Genomic DNA, 18,035 nt, shown 5'->3' with positions numbered 1-18,035 from the left:
GCTGTGCGATCGGTTTTAAATCTCACAAAAACGTTGCTCCTCAGGCTGAGCGTTTATGTTTAGTTGTGTCAGATAAGACATAGTTGAGGTGGCGTGAAGGAGAAGAAACCTGGAGATAAGCCTAGAGCAGGTTTTTATGACTCTGGTCTCCTCAAACTCACCATGCATCCTTAATTCAGACAATTGAAACGTTACCTAATCGGGGCTGCTGGCAGGTGTGTGTGTGTGTTGACTGGCAGGTCTGAGGGGATGCCAATCTGATTAAACGGACGGGTCGCAGAGTTGTCAGGTTTCCCGCTTTTAATGACGGGCATTAGCAGACGCGCATGCTGCACAAAGCCCTAGCCTCACGCTTACACACATACCTAATGTTAGTACAAATGATCTCATCTGGTCCACACAGCTGGCTCGAGTTCTCCCTCGTTGTAGAGTCAGTCCATGGAAACAGCTTTATTTTCAGGCATCATCGACACAAGCTGATGCCGTTATCATTACTTCTCCGTTCTTCTGAATGTTTGAGTGCCTTGATTTTTTTTTTCGTGGCCTTTTCAGACTGACCGTGTCTTGTCTCCACACGGTCACTGTCTTTTATGAACATCTGTCTTTTTCAATTCTCCCCATGGTGAATTTCACGATGGATAAAATCACACTTGCGCCCGATAAAATAATTCATTTGTTTGTTGTAAAAAATGAGACAACTTTGGAAAATTTCCGGAAAATCCAGCACCCTGTATCTAGCACTCTATTTCTGTTTGGAATCTCCTGTATCAGCCTTCCAATTTCTATACAATTCCTTTTTTTAATTCCTTTTTGGCACCAATCAATTTATTGGACGAAAGTCTGGACGATGATGGATATCCAACGCAAAATGTTTTTACCCTTGTCCACTCTGCTGGACAGAACAGATGTATTTGACTTGAATGTATTGCATTTAATGATGCTTAGTTTACAAGTAAATATGTGTTTAGCTGAGAAGCTGTGGCCATAGTGGTATTAATAATAGCAACAATAATGAAATAAATTGAAATGCCTGCAAGTTATGTGTATTTGAGATACTGTAAATACATTAAATACGTCAGTAATGATTATTCAGACTGTTCCGCCAGATCTGGAGCTACATGACGAGTTATATGGCAGTGAATAAAGCTTTATTACTATTTAGTAATATCGTGTGCTATTGATGAAATCTAATATATGCTTTAACTCACTCAGCACTTAGCAAGCCGAGCAACACGCGTTATTCATTATAATATCTGCAGTGGTTCATATCACCCAAGGTGAGATGGTTAACTCTTAATCGAACGTGTTAGCGGAATCAGAAATAACGCTGAAATTCTCCACATAATGCAGATATACAGGAGATGAGATCCGTTTGGGAAGCTAATCTCTTTTTGTCTCCCTAAATCCCAGAGACGTCTAAGCTCTTGTATAATAATATATATTAACTTAAGAGCGAGTAAATTAAGGAGAGAGAGAGAAGGGAGACTGAAAAATCAGCAGAGGATGGTATAGAGAGGAAATGAAAAAAAAAAAATATATATATAACAGAAAACACTTGTTTTGCCATTTCTTAAAAATTCTGGTGCTCTTCGAACCTTATTACTGAGAGTGCTGTGCTTCCAAGTTTTATTCATTTCACACAAAAAAAAAAAGCGTCGGAAACACACACACACACTCTCTCACACACACACACACACACACACACACACACACACACTCTCTCACACACACTCACAATGAGTTTTTTCATATTCGTATTTATCAGCAAGCGTATCTGATCTTGACTGGAGCTTTCCGTGGAAGTCATTCAGACACCATTCACCAGCTCAGGACCGGAAAGTCAAAGCGGATATAGAATAGAAATGCACTTGCATAGTGCGTCACTGAAAGGTCATGCGGTGCTTCAACCTTTTTCCTTGATCTCTCTCTTTCATATGTGCTGCCCTCATAATCACATCATGCAGCATGGAGCTGAAGCCAAGCCCTATAGACTTGTTGGTTGTGTGTGTGTGTGTGTGTTTTTTCTTTCTTTTTTTCCCTTAATGACCACCTGCTTGAGACTCTTGCTGTAGAAGCGTGTCCAGATTGGGATCTTATAGGACTTAAAACGGACAAGGAGCAGGTGGTTTTGGCTTTCATGTGGGTGGGAGTGGAGTGTATGAAACTTGCAGGACAGAAGGAAGGCCATGTGGACGCACAAGGGAGCAAAGACGACGGGCATTTTATGTTTATTCACCGTCTTTAATCAAATCCTTTATTCTAATCAGGGTCACTGATTATGGTTCCAGAATATGGAGTTTTAGTCCAGCAGTGAAATTTCGAATTAAAATGCTGATATCAAACCCATTTCTGCTCTCCGAGGTGCTCCAAGTGCTTGTTATATTTATATATATTTATTTATATTTTGGAAAAATGGAACCAATTAAGCTGATACAGGTCAGGAACAAACAGAAATCAAGAGTATCTACAGCTTGATGGAAATGAGCAGACGTTCCTACACTCTCTCACTCAAAACACACAGTCGTTGGTTTTTTCAATCCATATTCCTCTCTCCTTTCCTCCTCTTCTCCAGGATGAGAGTTCAGTGAGCAGTGAGGAGTTTGATATGAGCGACCCCACATGGATTTCGACTGAGCACCATAGCGCACGCTCAGACCTGAACCCAGCCGCGAATATCGAGAGAATGCTCAGCCCCCAAAACGCACACAAAGAAGACGACGGTAAGAGCAGCGATTTTCTCTCTCTCTCTCTCTCTTTCTCTCTCTCTCTCTCTCTTTCTCTCTCTCTCTCTCTTTCTCTCTCTCTCTGCTTCCGGGCCACAGTTCCAGCAGGCTCAGTGCATAGCAGTGAAGAGAAGTGGGAAGGAGTGAGGTGAAGTGGGAAGATTATTCAGACAGTGCTGTAGGGGAGACTCTAGGCTGAGAGTGACTGATATCCACAGAGAACGAAGAAGCCAGCCTCCTCATAACACTCGCCTTCTGATGCGTGATATCTTCTAACCCTCCAAAGATATCTCCTAACCCTTCTCTACTTAGCAGAAACACCGAGGCATTCCGAAACATCAATTTCTTGGAGACGGCTCCTTTCAGAGTACAAACGACGAGCACTTAGTTGTTTATCACGTCTCTTTATTCCTCCAGCGATCAGAAGAACCAGCCCATCTGCTCCCATAGATACGAATAATTGAAACACAACAGGTGTGGCGTCTACTAATATATATATATATATATATATATGTTTTTATATGTTTTTATATATTTTTGTTTGGAAGACAGTGTCTGTGTTTTTCTCTGAGATACCGTCACAACAGACAGCAGCAAAGTAAATCAAGCAGTATCGACCTCTCTTTGGTAACTTGAACTGTCTGTGCTGTCTTCATAGACTTTTAATTTTTCTCTTCTGTGTTTATTTCTTTTTTCCTCCTGGCTCCAACACAACCAATCCAAAAAGTTTTAAACCCTGCCATTTCTTCAGTTTTATTCCAGTTGAATCACTTTTTTGTGTCTCACAAACGAAAGGTATATCAATCAGTGCAGTATAATAAACGTGACCCAGTGACCTAAATCATTGCATTTAATGACTAATTCATTCGGCAGACTCCAAGATACTAATGAGACTCTCAATTAGTGTTGTATTAAAGGCAGACGAACGTGGTGGGTGAATTTGTTAAGTTGAATAGACGCTGCTAGGATTGGTTGACGGAAACATGTTGTGTCTCGTTAGAGCGATCAATATCCAGGCCTTTATTTCAATTAAACGTGCATTGTTTCAGATTGAATTCTTAAAAACTTGACATGCATTTCTCAATTTGCTGATTCCAAATCCACTGTTCTGGTCAGACTTATTGGACATACAGATTAAAAAAAACAGAACTCTGTACACTGATCAGCCATAACATTCTGAGCACTGAGAGGTGAAGTGAATAAGACTGATGATCTCCTCATCATGGCCCCTGTTAGTGGGGGGGATATATTAGGCAGCAAGTCAACATTTTGTCCTCAAAGTTGATGTTAGAAGCAGGAAGAATGGACAAACGTAAGGATTTGAGCTTTGAGTTTGACGAAGGCCCAAATTGTGATGGCTAGACCACTGGATCAGAGCATCTCCAAAACTGCAGCTCTTGCGGAGGTGTTCCCGGTCTGCAGTGGTCAGTATCTATCAAAAGTGTCCTTTAAGTCCTGTAAGTGGAGTGGTGGGGTCCATTGAGTCATCTTGGTGCCAGATACCACAGCACACCTTCAGAGATCTAGTGGAGTCCATGCCTTGACGAGTCAGAAAAAGGGGGACAAACACAATTTTAGGCAGGGGGTCATAATGTTATGCCTGATCATTGTATGTCTTCCTTATGTTTAGGGGTTAAGGAGGATCAAAAGCCATAGATATGAGCTCTCAAGCACATTCTGGGTCAGTTGGGGTCTTTGTTCAGGAGGATATGTGTAATATATAATAATATTATAGAAAAATATATAATATCTAGCAGGAGCTGACCCCAGGGTGCATCCATCTCAGCTAGCAAGTCTTGCTTCTTAGAGGCAGGAAAGCGACTGCAGAACTGTCAGATTTCCTGCAGTGTATATAAAACAAGCACGGCTTTCCTGATCGTAAATACTACCAGTATCTGTTTCTTATTGTACGCGAGTCAAGAAAGGGGAAGAAGCAAATCTTTAATCTCAATCTAAGGATCATGAGATCCTTATTAAACAACGTTAAGCTCGAATTTTTTAAGATTCCTTTTATGAGGTACCTGCTTGGTTGATAAAACACGAGTACAGTGCTAAGTGTATACTAATTTAATACTAATGCTAATCATCGAGATGGTTCTGAATTCTTTATGGATACGCAGCTATCTGTGCTTAAACGCGGACAGAAGAAACGGCAGCACATTTCTCGAAGGCGTCTATTCTAATAAGACGTTCTCGTGCTCCATTATTATCTGCCAATATTTCCATTAAACGCAACTGAGCCTGGATCCTATGGCGTGCGTGCTACTTGTTCACCAAATCAAATTAACAATCTTCATATGATGTATTAAGCACAGTTCTATGTAGTAGTAGAAGGCAGAGATGATCTCACTCGTGTATGCGTTAATAGCCTTCCAAGGATCTGCTTTTAGCCGCTTTCACTTCATGGTCAGTTTTAATTTCTGTTCAGCAGACGCTTTAGTGTTGCTCCGAAGAGCGAAGGAAGTGCTGTGTTGTTTAAGCTGTGTTTGTTTTCGTCTGGTTTGAGATTGAAACATGAATATAATATTTATTTATATATATATATATATACACACATTTTTTTAATGCTATGTTCACTGCAAGTCGCTGTAATATGAAGTCGACAGTAGGAGTTCCTACTATTGGTTACCATAGTAATAACATATTATCCGTGGGTTGCACAGCTAGCATTCCAAATCAGTTTTCTTCCTGCTAAAATGAGACATTCTGGGGGATGAATGTATGTATATAAAATTTCTGTGTGTGTGTGTATATATATGTGTGTATGTATGTATATGTGTATGTATGTATATGTGTGTATGTATGTATATGTGTATGTATGTATATGTGTGTGTGTGTGTGTGTGTGTGTGTGTATATATATATATATATATATATATATATATATATATATATATATATATATATATATATATATATATATACACATACATACATACATACATACATACAGATCATATCATACGAGATGAAGGAAAAGCAAGCAGTATGTGCCTTCTGCACCATACCACATGCGCACATGCTACTAAAGTATTCTATAAAAGTATAAGTATAAAAGTATAAGTTATAAAGTATAATACTAAAGACAACTGGCTATTACACCTATGGGGATTAATACACTGTCACCAAAAGTTTTGGGACACCCCTCCAAATCATTGAATTCATGTGTTGTTTTTCAGGGGTTGGTCTCGGCCCCTTAGTTCCAGTGAAAGGAACTCTTAATGCTTCAGCTTCATACCAAGACATTTTGGACAATTTCATGCTCCCAACTTTGTGGGGACAGTTTGGGGATGACCCCTTCCTGTTCCAACATGACTGTACACCAGTGACCAAAGCAAGGTCCATAAAGACATGGATGAGTGAGTTTGGTGTGGAGGAACTTGACTGAGTTCTGACCTCAGCCTGATAGAACACCTTTGGGATGAATTAGTGCAGAGACTGCGAGCCAGGCCAAAACTATGACGTCTGCCTTTACATGAACATTAATTTAATATGGAGTTGGCCCGCACTTTACAGCTATAACAGCTTCAACTCTTCTGGGAAGGCTTTCCACAAGGTTTAGGAGTGTGTGATGGGAATTTTTTGACCATTCCTCTAGAAGCGCATTCATGAGGTCAGGCACTGATGTTGGACGAGAAGGTCTGGCTCACAGTCTCCACTCTAATTCATCCCAAAGGTGTTCTATGGGGTTGAGGTCAGGACTCTGTGTAGGCCAGTCAAGTTCCTCCACACCAAACTCACTCATCCATGTCTTTATGGACCTTGCTTTGGTCACTGGTGTGCAGTCATGTTGGAACAGGAAGGGGTCATCCCCAAACTGTTCCCACAAAGAGCATGAAATTGTGCAAAATGTCTTGGTATGAAGCATTAAGAATTCCTTTCAGTGGAACTAAGAGGCCAAGCCCAAATAATAATCAGCACAGCAGAGCTTTTTTATTATAAGTTATGTTATTATATTACAAGTAATTTAACTTTTTTTTTTTGTGACTTTCCTCAGTGGTTGTCCATTATCTCAAATACACAGTCATTATCTAACACATCTGCACTTCACTCTAAGAAACCGAATGGATTATATCTAGGTTCCAGAGAGTAAAGCAAGAGTCCTTTTGAAGCACTCGGGCGAGAGGCCTCTCGTGTGAACCGGTCTTTGAGGATGTCTGCCTCTGGAATCGACATATAGAGCCATCAGTTATGAGCGAGAGCTACACCTGGCATAGTGCACTTAGTTATCACGAGGGATCTGACAGGACAGGAGAGCTGGGGAAAGAAAGTGGATAGAAGAAAGAAAAGCCCTATTCATACTGCACTAGATTCACTTGCTGGAGTCTCTGAATCTCTGTGATTTCATAATCTACCATGTTAGTCATTTTTACAGACTGCGCATGTGTTTGGAAAGATTGTGCCGGTAGAAATATCTCAGGTTGATGCATGTTGGTGCATACGAACTGACGTATTGCTAAATTTTCTGTCATATCCTGTGAGAGAAATATTTATTGTTTCTGCTTGAGTATAAAAATGCTCCAGGGGGTAGTCTTCGGTTTCTATCATCTCTCTCTCATAGAAAGCGAATCAAATTGAAGCTGGTTGGGTTTTAGGTATGTTATTGAGTTCCTTGCGCAGGTAAAGCCTTTATAGACGTTATGGTCACGTGACCTGCTGTGACTTATGCAGCTTGTGAGTTTAGACGTGTGGAACCTTTAGAGTCTTGCAATTATTGCAGAATTATTACAGATTCCCTTTTTTTGCAACAGTCAGCCTTGATATTAAAACCACTGACAGATGAAGCGAACAACATATCCTCGTTACAGTGTCAAGGGGTGAGATTTATTAGACCGCAAGTGAAAGGTCAGTTTGTGAAGTTGACGTGTTGAAAGCAGGAAAAATGGACAAGCGTGAGGATCTGAGCGGTTTCACTCTCATCGGCTGATGTGTATCCGGATATCTTATCCTGTCTGAAGTGTACACGTGCAGAAGGATGAGCGGTAGCCGTCCAAGCTCTTCTGTAGTTCTTCTCAATGACTCTTCAGACAGTAAAGCGAACACCTCACAGTTCATATCCTGACTCTATAGTAAAATATTAGTGATATATTTATTTCTGTTTAGTGTGAATCCTGTGACCAAACTGTCAAGACTGACACTGAGGATTTCTCTGCTGAGGCTTTGTATGAAATACTAATGCTGCTCCCCCCACACCACAATCCTATAAGTCCAGGGAAAGAGAGACAGAGGAGAACGAGAGAGAGAGATGGGGGGAGAGAGAGGAGGGGGGGAGGGAGAGGGTATCGGCAGATGGAGTGGAGGAGGAGGAGGGGTGGAGGAGAATCTATAGAAAATATATCCTTCTGCAGAAAGGAAGGGAAGATTCAGAGGAGCTGAACATGTATATTAAATACACTCTAATGTATGCATTGAGCCAGAACAGACTCGGAGTGAATTAGCAGCTTGCGGGAACAATTTGCTTGTTGATTTTATTTAATGATGATATTGTTTAAAATTGCCAGTTCGGTGAACCTCGTTAATTCCATAGTGCCTCTAGGTGCTGAGGTTTAAGCAGACATAATCATGCACAATTAAAGTCTGTAATCTTTGAATGGGAAATACGAAAGTGATCTGCAATAACTGAGGCTAAATATATTAATTAACTGTGGTCACACGGTTAAGGAACGTGAAACGAACAATGGAATGGAATATGAGTGAAAATGTCTAGCAGTATTCCAGTCTGATCCTGAATTCAGTCCCGGTGTCGGGCAGTGCGAGGTGAAACGGTGTCGATCGATACGGGCTGTTCGTCTTATTGTTCGGTTTTTGGGGGGAGGATTGAACGATGCACGCGAATCCTAACAGCCTTTAACTAACAGGTTACAGCAGCACAGAGAGTGCACCATGCTGCAAATGCACAGCAGTCCTCCTCCTCAGGGGTCCCTCTATTTGAAATCCTAACAGCGTTCATGTGGAGTTGTTTATTTTATTGCGTACATCGCCTGTGAATATCGTGGGAAATGTCTCGTCGAGCTGTTCTGCTCTTGATTGTCATGTTTCAAGGAGATCAGAGGCGTCCGGTTTGCACGAATATACCGCCCTAAGGTTGTTAAAAATCACCACCACACACACAGGCAATTACTCAAATCCTTTCAGGGTTTTAGTAAATCACCAAAGAATTCATCTGTTTGTCAAATTTCCCACCCACTGTTTTGCTATTCTCACAGGAACACTCCGAATACAAATTAATCAATTTGCATATTAATAATAGTCTTGATTTCAGTCACAAAGATGTCTGTATTATGTGGAGGTTTCCCTGTAGAGTAAAATGAAAAAAAAAATGAATAAGGGGTCAAGAAGAAGATGCCTTGATTTTTTTTTTTTTTTTTTTTTTAAATTATTTTATTTGAAAAGAATTGTAGAAATGTTCCGCATTCCAAAATGAGACCTGAATTGTACAGACGTTATTAAAAGAACAAACCCGAGCAAACGGCTCTTGAGAGGAGCAGCACAAGTTTGATGAAGGGCCAAATTGTGATGGCTAGGCCACTGGATCAGAGCATCTCCAAAACTGCAGCTCTTGTGGGGTGTTCCCGGTCTGCAGTGGTCAGTATCTATCAAAAGTGGTCCATGGAAGGAACAGTGGTGAACCGGTTACAGGGTCATGGACGGCATCGAGGCTCATTGATGCACGTGGGGAGCGAAAGCTGGCCCGTGTGATCTGATCCAACAGACGAGCTACTGTTGCTCAAATTGACCCCCCCCCGATGTTTGATGTGAACATTAACTGACGCTCTTGACCTGTATCTGTGAGATTTTATGCACTGTATTGCTGCTACATGGTTGGCTGATTAGAGAAGTGCCTGAATGAGCAGGTACACAGGTGTTTCAAATAAAGAGGGCGGTGAGCGTGTAGAGCAATTGTAAGCTCCTCACTAAAACCTGTGTTCTGTTACACCCGACACGCTCCTTTTAGATGTTAGGTGGAGTTTTGGATTTTTGAACATGGGTGGATTAGTTTTAATCCTGGAGGCAAAGTGACCCGAGAGGCATGCAGAGGTCAGTGTAAAAAATAAAGAGATTAAAATTAAAGATCCTAGGTGTGTGTGTGTGGGAGAGAAAGAGTGAATATGGTGATTGGTGAGGGAAAAGCAGGCAGGGGAAAAAATGCCAACACGATTTTTGAAAAGTGTCCCAATGGACCGAAGAAATGGAGGTTGAGTGTAAAAGTGAATAATTAGATTAGACACTTAGTTAATACTCGCAAAAAGCACTCAAAAAGCACCGGCTTGCTTCAGGCTAATAAACACACAAGAATGCAGTCGACAACAAGCATTAAGCACGTCACTGACTCTGCATGCATGTTGCTGAAGTGTGCTCTGCTTAGTTTTTACATTGAACACATTTGCCTTTCATATCGGTCACGATTTTCCTGCAGTGAAGCGCGCAGTCCACCACACTCTAATCGAGAAGAACCTACCACACGGCATTTATAGGCTTACGCTATCTGCAGTGAGCGTATGCATAAAGGTAGGCTGAGAGCCGTGTTTGATGTTCCGTAATAGCTCTTCCAGCTGCATAATGACAGGTGTCTGATTGTTTCCTTGCTAGAGGAAATGTATAACATTAGAGATACGTGTGCTTTTAAGAGCAGCCTTTCACCGACGTCTCCGAGCCAAACATTTTATCCTTCTCTCCTCCCATTCCGTCTTCGAGCTCTCTCCGAGCTGCGTGAGACGTCCTCCTCCACTATGCTGCTAGTATTATTAAGCTTTACTTGAAGTCTTAAAAGGCTGCGAGGAAATAGTTCCAACATGCCGTACGGCTTCACCGGTAGCAGTGAAAGGCAACATGCGGCACAATGCGGTAGCGCGCACGTCTGAAAGGCGAGGCAAGTGAACATTGGCCCGCTCATTCCGGCTGAAAGCTTCGCACTCCTTTTTGAATAGACGGGCAGAACCTCCTTCTGTGACTGCTTATTACTTATACAGCAGGGCCCTGCATGGAGCGCTGCTTCGGATAAATAGCTGATAAATGAAACGAACGCAGAGACTTTGCACAAATATGTACAGCATGCCTTTGCTAATCGCTTCAGATTTTCCCCACGATCGTCTAAATGGGTCTGAATGTACACAGGAGCTAATGCAGACCTATTACTCTTGCTTTTGAACTGCAGGAGCAAATAGTTATTTTTAGTTGCTCGGCTGCATCCACAACTGCCTGCAGATGACCTCCTGCAGCTCCAGAAAACAAATCACAATCTCTGTACACAAAGCCACTTAGAAACTACAGACTGACTGCCAGCCAACGGAAGGAATACCGGTGAGTTTGAGTGACAGGTGAGCGAGGTGGACGCTCATTAATATTGTCAGGTTGCTGCCTCTGGTTTCAGCCGGTCACTGATTCTTATCTTCTTCTGTTGGATATGGCTACTGATGAGAGTAACTTAAACCCTGGAGTGAGTCGGGCTTCTTCAGACGGTCAGTAAAGTTCTTTTGGAAAAGTTTAGTATAAAACATTTTCACACCCTTTCACACTGTTCCAATGATGGGCTCTTTAAAACTTTCCGTATTTATTTACCAAAGCTGTTAAAAGCTTTTATTCCTAAATTTCTCACCATAGAAATTATAACAGTTTATAACACTATATAGCATATTAAATTGTGGAATCCGTTAAAATAAGCAACTTGTTGTATTTACATCTATAAGAACTTACTATGAAGTATACCTGTGATAGTAGCTGATGGTGAAACACGGGCTTATCCACAAACCTGCACTAACACTGGTCCTTTGTGGATAAGACAGGACACTATAGGTTCATGTATTCCATATAGCCTTTACGATCTATACCATATGTTCTCTATTACATAATACTAATAAATAATGTGTACTCTGCTTTCTCTCTCTTTCTCTCTCTATCTATTAATATATATATATGTGTGTGTGTGTGTGTGTGTGTGTGTGTGTGTGTGTGTGTATATATATATATATATATATATATATATATATATATATATATATATAAATAATATATGCACCTGCTGCCACACAATTGGCTGATTGATTCCTAATAAAGCTGACAGGTGAGTATGTGTGTCTATGTATACACATGCAACACACTATCTATCTCCATCTAATATATATATATATATATATATATATATATATATATATATATTAGTGTGTGTGTGTGTGTATACATATACATGTGTATACATAGACACACATACTCACCTGTCTGCTTTACTAGGAATCAATCAGCCAATTGTGTGGCAGCAGATGCAGGTCAAGAGCTTCCAGAATGAAGAAAACACGTGACTTTGATTGTGGCATGATTGTTTCTAATATAAGCTCTTGAGGACTAGAATCTCCTGTAAACATGAATACACCAATCAGGCATGACCACCTGCCTAATATTGTGTTGGTGCTGCCAAAACAGCCCTGACCCGTCCTGCACTGTGTATTCTGACCCCTTTCTATCAGAACCAGTATTAACTACTTCAGCAATTTGAGCAACAGTAGCTCGTCTGTTGGATCGGATCACACGGACCAGCCTTCTCTCCCCACGTGTATCAGTGAGCCTCGACCGTCCATGACCCTGTCACCAGTTCACCACTGTTCCTTCCTTGGACCACTTTTGATAGATACTGACCACTGCAGACCGGGAACACCCCACAAGAGCTGCAGTTTTGGAGATGCTCTGATCCAGTGGTCTAGTCATCACAATTTTTCCCTTTGTCAAACTCAAAGCTCAAATCCTTACGCTTGTCCATTTTTCTGCTTCTAACATCAACTTTGAGGACAAAATGTTGATTTGCTGCCTAATATATCCCACCCACTAACAGGTGCCATGATGAGGAGATCATCAGTCTTATTCACTTCACCTCTCAGTGATTATAATGTTATGTCTGATCCGTGTACATGTATATACCGGTATGGAAGCCGGTGGAGGAATCATTTGATATCAACTCTGTATTTACGATTGAGCTGCATAATGTGAGAAAGTCGGTGATTGTTTAAGACAGGACGTGTATGTAGGAAATGAATTTGAGCTGACTGAAGCAGCTGCACTATCTAATATGTTGTATCCTATTGCATAAACAGATATTTAAGGCTGAATCGTCATTCTAACGGCGAGAGTTTAACAGCATCATCTCCCGTCTGTCACAATCTGTTTGGTAACGTGACGGCTAACGTTCTCACCTGGTCCATCACGTGTTACAGGAAGAATATAGTCTTAGTCATTTTGTTGGTCTTTTTGTCATTCTAGTAGCATAATTTTCAGAAAGTCACCCCTGGAAATGTGGAATACTGTATATTAATATGGTGCAGACACACATGATAGAGAGATATATAAATAAAGGAGCATAAATAGATAGTAATCTACTTAGTAATGTTTATTTGACGTGAAGCTGTTCAGTAATGGAAGGTGAGCCATACTGGTGCTATTTAAGTATATTTTTGAATATTTAGATTCTGATATGGACCACTGGACACAGCATTCAGACACTGGCCATTATATTATTATTATTGTTTTATTTATTTTCTTTTAAGTGAAATGGCACAATCGTTTTTTAAGCATATGGGACTGTGATAGTCTGCGCACTAGCTGCTAGCCCGAGAACTGGCTCCGCTTTCCCAGATCCCACCCAGTTTGTTAGCACTTGACTGTAGAGCAGTGAGGGAATTCATGTGGAACAGATGGCTATTCTGCAGTCTGTACTGCAGTTGGAATGGTTTTGCATCTTGCATCTTAAGTGTTGTAGCTTGAACAAGTTCCCATAGACACTAAAGAGCATGCGGGGGAGAATGGAGAGGCGGAGGATGATAATCATGTGATAACCTAATGGAAATACTATTAAAAATGCAGGGCCATTAACATATGACATTTCCCAGTGTGCATTCTATTTGATTGTGAGTATGTTTGCTAAGTTATTGTAGGGAGTGTACAGCGGGAGAGAGAGAGACGGGAGATGAAAAGATAAATCATGAGAGAGCAAGAGAAACAAATAAATGGGCTGCCTTTTTCTTTTCCTTTAATAACGGTTAGACAACCCCCCCCCTCCCCGTTTTTTTTCTTTCTGCTATTTTTATTCACTTTCATATGCTAGCAATAATGGTGTAATGTATCCGTTTAATGACGCTTATTAGTGAATAAATATTCTCAATTTTGTGGCTACCAATGTGTAGTTTTGTTGATTTGGATTAATAGGGATGAAACACGTAGGGAATGTAGTGTTGCCGTGTGTGTGTAATGTGTGTGTGTGTGCAGAGGTGCGCTGCTGGTGTTTGGTCCTTGAGAAGATGGTTTCCACTGAGTCAGGGCCAGTGGCTGCTTAATTATTAAATGCCACCCCTCCACGCCACCCTCAAATAAGAAGAGCCTGAATTAATTATTATACACATGGGCTCACTATTGCTTGACAGATAGCTAACAATTTGTTTTCTTCACAGGAATGGTGGCCTGCTGTGATTTAGCGCATGCTTCTGTGAGCGTGTTTATCATTAAGTGTGTATCTCCATGTGTGCATGCAATTAGACGGTTTAGGTCCCGCTTTTTTTGCGGCTAACGAGGTGCGTTCGGATGCGTGTAGTCCGCAGGTGTGCGAGCGCCCGGGTGTGTATCCCAAGCTGTGGTCATATCCGCTAAACTTTTCCCAGAACTCTATCCTGTGTGAGTGAGTAAAAGTGGGTGGGTATGTTACCTTTGTGTGTATTACCACACCGAGCAGAGGCCCAGCTTTCTTTTCTTCTCTTTTTTTTTGATTGTTTTATGGGGAGTTGGTTGGGCGTGTTTCAGCAAAGCAGAATAAAGGTCGATCCATAAAACCTCCAAAAATGCCCCTGAAATTTGGACCCGCTGCTATCGGATCTTTAGGTTTTGCTGAGAACGAATTAAGAGGAGCTGTGGAGGAGCCGAGATAAGATAACCTACTGTAAAAAGGGGAATTGTTTGCTCTTTGAAATTAGAAAAAGTCTTGTCTTGGCATTGCCTCATAAGGCCTTGACATTCTTCCCTGAACAAAAAAAAAAATCAATAAAGAGTAAATTCTTGAACAAACACTTTTGAATACAGGCCTGCAGCAATAAGGATTTTGGTGGAAATGCTCGCCTTTATCCGGCATCGACAGCACGCTTTCCTGTCTTCCGTCTTCATATATTCTCCAGTTCACTCTGAAGACGTGGTGAAGAACGTCTGCGCAGGTGTATGAGAAAACACGAGAGGCTGGACATGAGATTGACCCACACTGTAACCCGGCTGTTAGTGACACGGTCACCTCTGAGCAAGCGCACAGATGTGAAGTGGGCAGTTAACCCACTGATAAAGCACGAAGCCCTGCTACAACCTCTTTAGTCCACTTCTCCATAACCAGGCCATGACATCTATCTCTCAGGTCTGCATCCGATCTGAATTTTCTGTGTTTGCTCCCTAATGAACGGTTTATGGATTTGATCGACCTTATTCATTAAAGTTTGAAGCTGTGAACGCTAGTGTTGGTCAATAGAATGATGTACATTTCTCGTAAGGTTGCAGAATGTAAGGAATTTATGCCAATGTTGATGATTCGTTAGCAAATGCAAATAAAAAAAACCTGCACTTTTGGTTTCCTCATGCATCACTCGTTTGAGAATTGGCTATAAAGGATAAAAATCTAGTTAAGTGGTTAAGTAACAGCAAGGCTTCCCTTCTGCTTTTAGTACCGTATAAGCATCGACATGAGGGCCCACTTGGTCTCTGCGCCTACAAACACACGCTGGTGGAAGCGCTTTGCGTGCGATTGTAGTTATACCCATCCCATCCCATCCCTTATCCTCTGAGGAGATTAAGGAGTTCAGTGCTTCAGAGAAATGAGATCAGTTTGAGCTTTACCCAAGATTACACACACACACACACACACACACACACACACACACACACACACACACACACACACACTAACAGACAACTTCAGCTTTGGTGTATTGCCTCAGTATGCCTCAGTACAACAATAGATCCAGGTCTTCTTGATTGCAGCATTACTGCACCTCAGTAGCCACTGTCTTTAAATATTTTGTATTTCTACTAACTTTTCTACCAAAATTACTCTTATTTCGGTTTGAATGACTTGTGCGGTGTATACAGGCTTTTATGTTTCACATTTCAACCCCATTTCGAGAAGAGAAGTACTCCCGATAGAGATAAAAGAAACTTACAATAAGAACCCAAGGCCTCCTCAACACTCCAGTGTTTATAGCCTGCTAGAATTTCCGTGACCCTGAGACTGCTAGCTGCTTGTCTTTATACCTCTTTCCTCCCTCCTCAGTAGCCTTGTGGACCAAGGAGATTTAAGTCTCAGGTTTTATACAGCAAGAGGCGTTTATGGCTATTTTTTTTTTTTTTATATAGGTTTCTGGTTCTTCACTGCCATTTGCAGATCTCAAGGCTTCAGAAAGAAATCGTTGAGAGCCTCCAGAAAGTATTCAACCTCCCTGGGGATTATTTCTGATTATTTCTTTTTGCTGTATTGTAATCAACCAAGATCAGTCCAAACTGAAGGGCAGTTGTTGTCAGAGAAGTGTCCAGCTACAACAGTGAAGGGGGTTGCAGATTTCACTGGCTGAAATAAGAGAACCTGTGCAGACATCGACATTACTTCAGCTCTTCACAGATCCGGCCTCTGAGGGAGTGGCCAGGAGGAAGCTATTTCTGAGAAAGCCCATGCTAGAAAGTCTGAGAGCTTTTGGAAAAAGATTTTGTGGTCTGATGAAACTAAAACTCAGCCATTTAGTCTGAAGCTTCAAGCACGGTGTTCAGAGCAAACACTGAGGAATACACAGAGATAACACCACTGCTGTGACTGAGCAGTTTGGGATGTGAGCATTGTGCTCTAGGGCTACTTTTCCTCAGGAGAACCTGGAAAGCTTGTTGTCATTACAAGCAGCACAGATGGAGCCAGATAGATATATGCAAGTTGTTTAGAAAAGCCTGTTCTAGTCGGAGACATTTGCCTTTAAGGGTGAATATTTATGTTCTACAATAAATGAACCAAAGCACAGGGTTAAAAGAAAAATAAAAAGACTGAAAGCAAAAAAGGTTTGTGTTTTGGAATTGCCTGAAGACTTTTCAGGCTTGACATTGAAAACTGAATGTTGCTGTCCACCCACATTCTCCAACTTGGCAGAAGATTTGTATGTCAGAAATATATGAATGTAAGAAAACGGCAAAAGCGAAAGGCCCCTATAACAATTCAGATCTGTCACTGCTGTAAAAGGACTGTTCAGACTGAGAGGGTGAATACTTATTAAATAATTCTGAGGACATCTAAATATTTTTTTACTTCACAAGAATGTTACTTGAAAAGGATCCATGGGGAATCAGTAATTATTGGGAGGGTGAATACTTTCTGGAGACACTTTACTTTTAATCACGCTTCTATAGGATGAGTAGTTTATTTCTTTATAACCCCAGACATAGCACTAATAATGTTTGAGTGAAGCGTCTCATAATGAGAGATTTCAAAGCAATGCAAATTTCAAAATCACGAAAAAATTCACGCAAAGTTATTCCCATCTCAGCTAGTTACTCCTCATCAGGGTCTCTAGCGGTCAGTCCCTTTTCCTTTGACATCCACTCGATCTGCCGGAAATGTCTCGAAGAATCAGCCAAGCGTCTCCCGCCGCCAAATCACGACCAGGTCCCCCGAGCTTTTGTTAGATGCGATATGCTAGTGCTTTTATGACCTCACCATATGACATGCTTACATTTGCCAGCATATGTTTTAATAGGTACTAACCACTGATAACAGATGGAGCTTGCCACGCTGGCTGACAGACCCCAGTTGGTGAACAAATCACATTTATGTTGTCCAACTGATGAGTAAATGTCAGCTTTGTTTCACTCTGCGATGGATTCCATGACCCACGTCCAGCGTTGTTCAGGCTTATCCTCAAAGGGCCGGTGTGAGGGCTGGTTTTCGTTCCGTTCAGCCACACCTGATTCCACCTGTTTAATCAGCTGAACAGTTGACTCAGGAGTGGCTTCTGCATGGATGGAATGAAAACCTGCCCTCACACCAGTCTTCCCCTTCCCGTGTCTCTCCTCTTGCATGAGTATGACCTCCAGCTCAGATGGAATGCCAGTAGGTACTACTTCTTCTTTCGGCTTTTCCCTTCAGGGTTCGCCACAGCGAATCGTCTCTCTCCACCTATCCCTATCTTCTGCATCCTCAACACTTGAGTGCCAATAGGCACTTAAAGTTTATACACTTTGTAATAAAAAAAACTTAATTGGTTTAATACTGGGGCCTGATCTGTATAGGTTCCAGCTCAGACTCTGGTGAATATTATGTTGAATC

General features: G+C 41.4%; 1 protein-coding gene across 2 annotated transcripts in view; it reads left to right on the top strand.

The window, feature by feature from the left end:
• Positions 1-18,035, top strand: part of nol4lb (nucleolar protein 4-like b) — an 88,685-nt gene that overhangs the window by 43,826 nt on the left and 26,824 nt on the right. For both annotated transcript variants that reach the window (XM_058409947.1, XM_058409946.1), the window contains exon 5: positions 2,573-2,720. In XM_058409947.1, coding sequence (XP_058265930.1) covers positions 2,573-2,720 — 148 coding nt within the window. The remainder of the gene's footprint in view (positions 1-2,572; positions 2,721-18,035) is intronic.

The sequence above is a fragment of the Hemibagrus wyckioides genome, linkage group LG15 (genome assembly GCF_019097595.1).
Source record: "Hemibagrus wyckioides isolate EC202008001 linkage group LG15, SWU_Hwy_1.0, whole genome shotgun sequence".
NCBI classification, from domain to species: domain Eukaryota; kingdom Metazoa; phylum Chordata; class Actinopteri; order Siluriformes; family Bagridae; genus Hemibagrus; species Hemibagrus wyckioides.
Note: the sequence above shows the minus strand (reverse complement) of the source record. Positions and strands in the feature narration are given on the sequence as shown.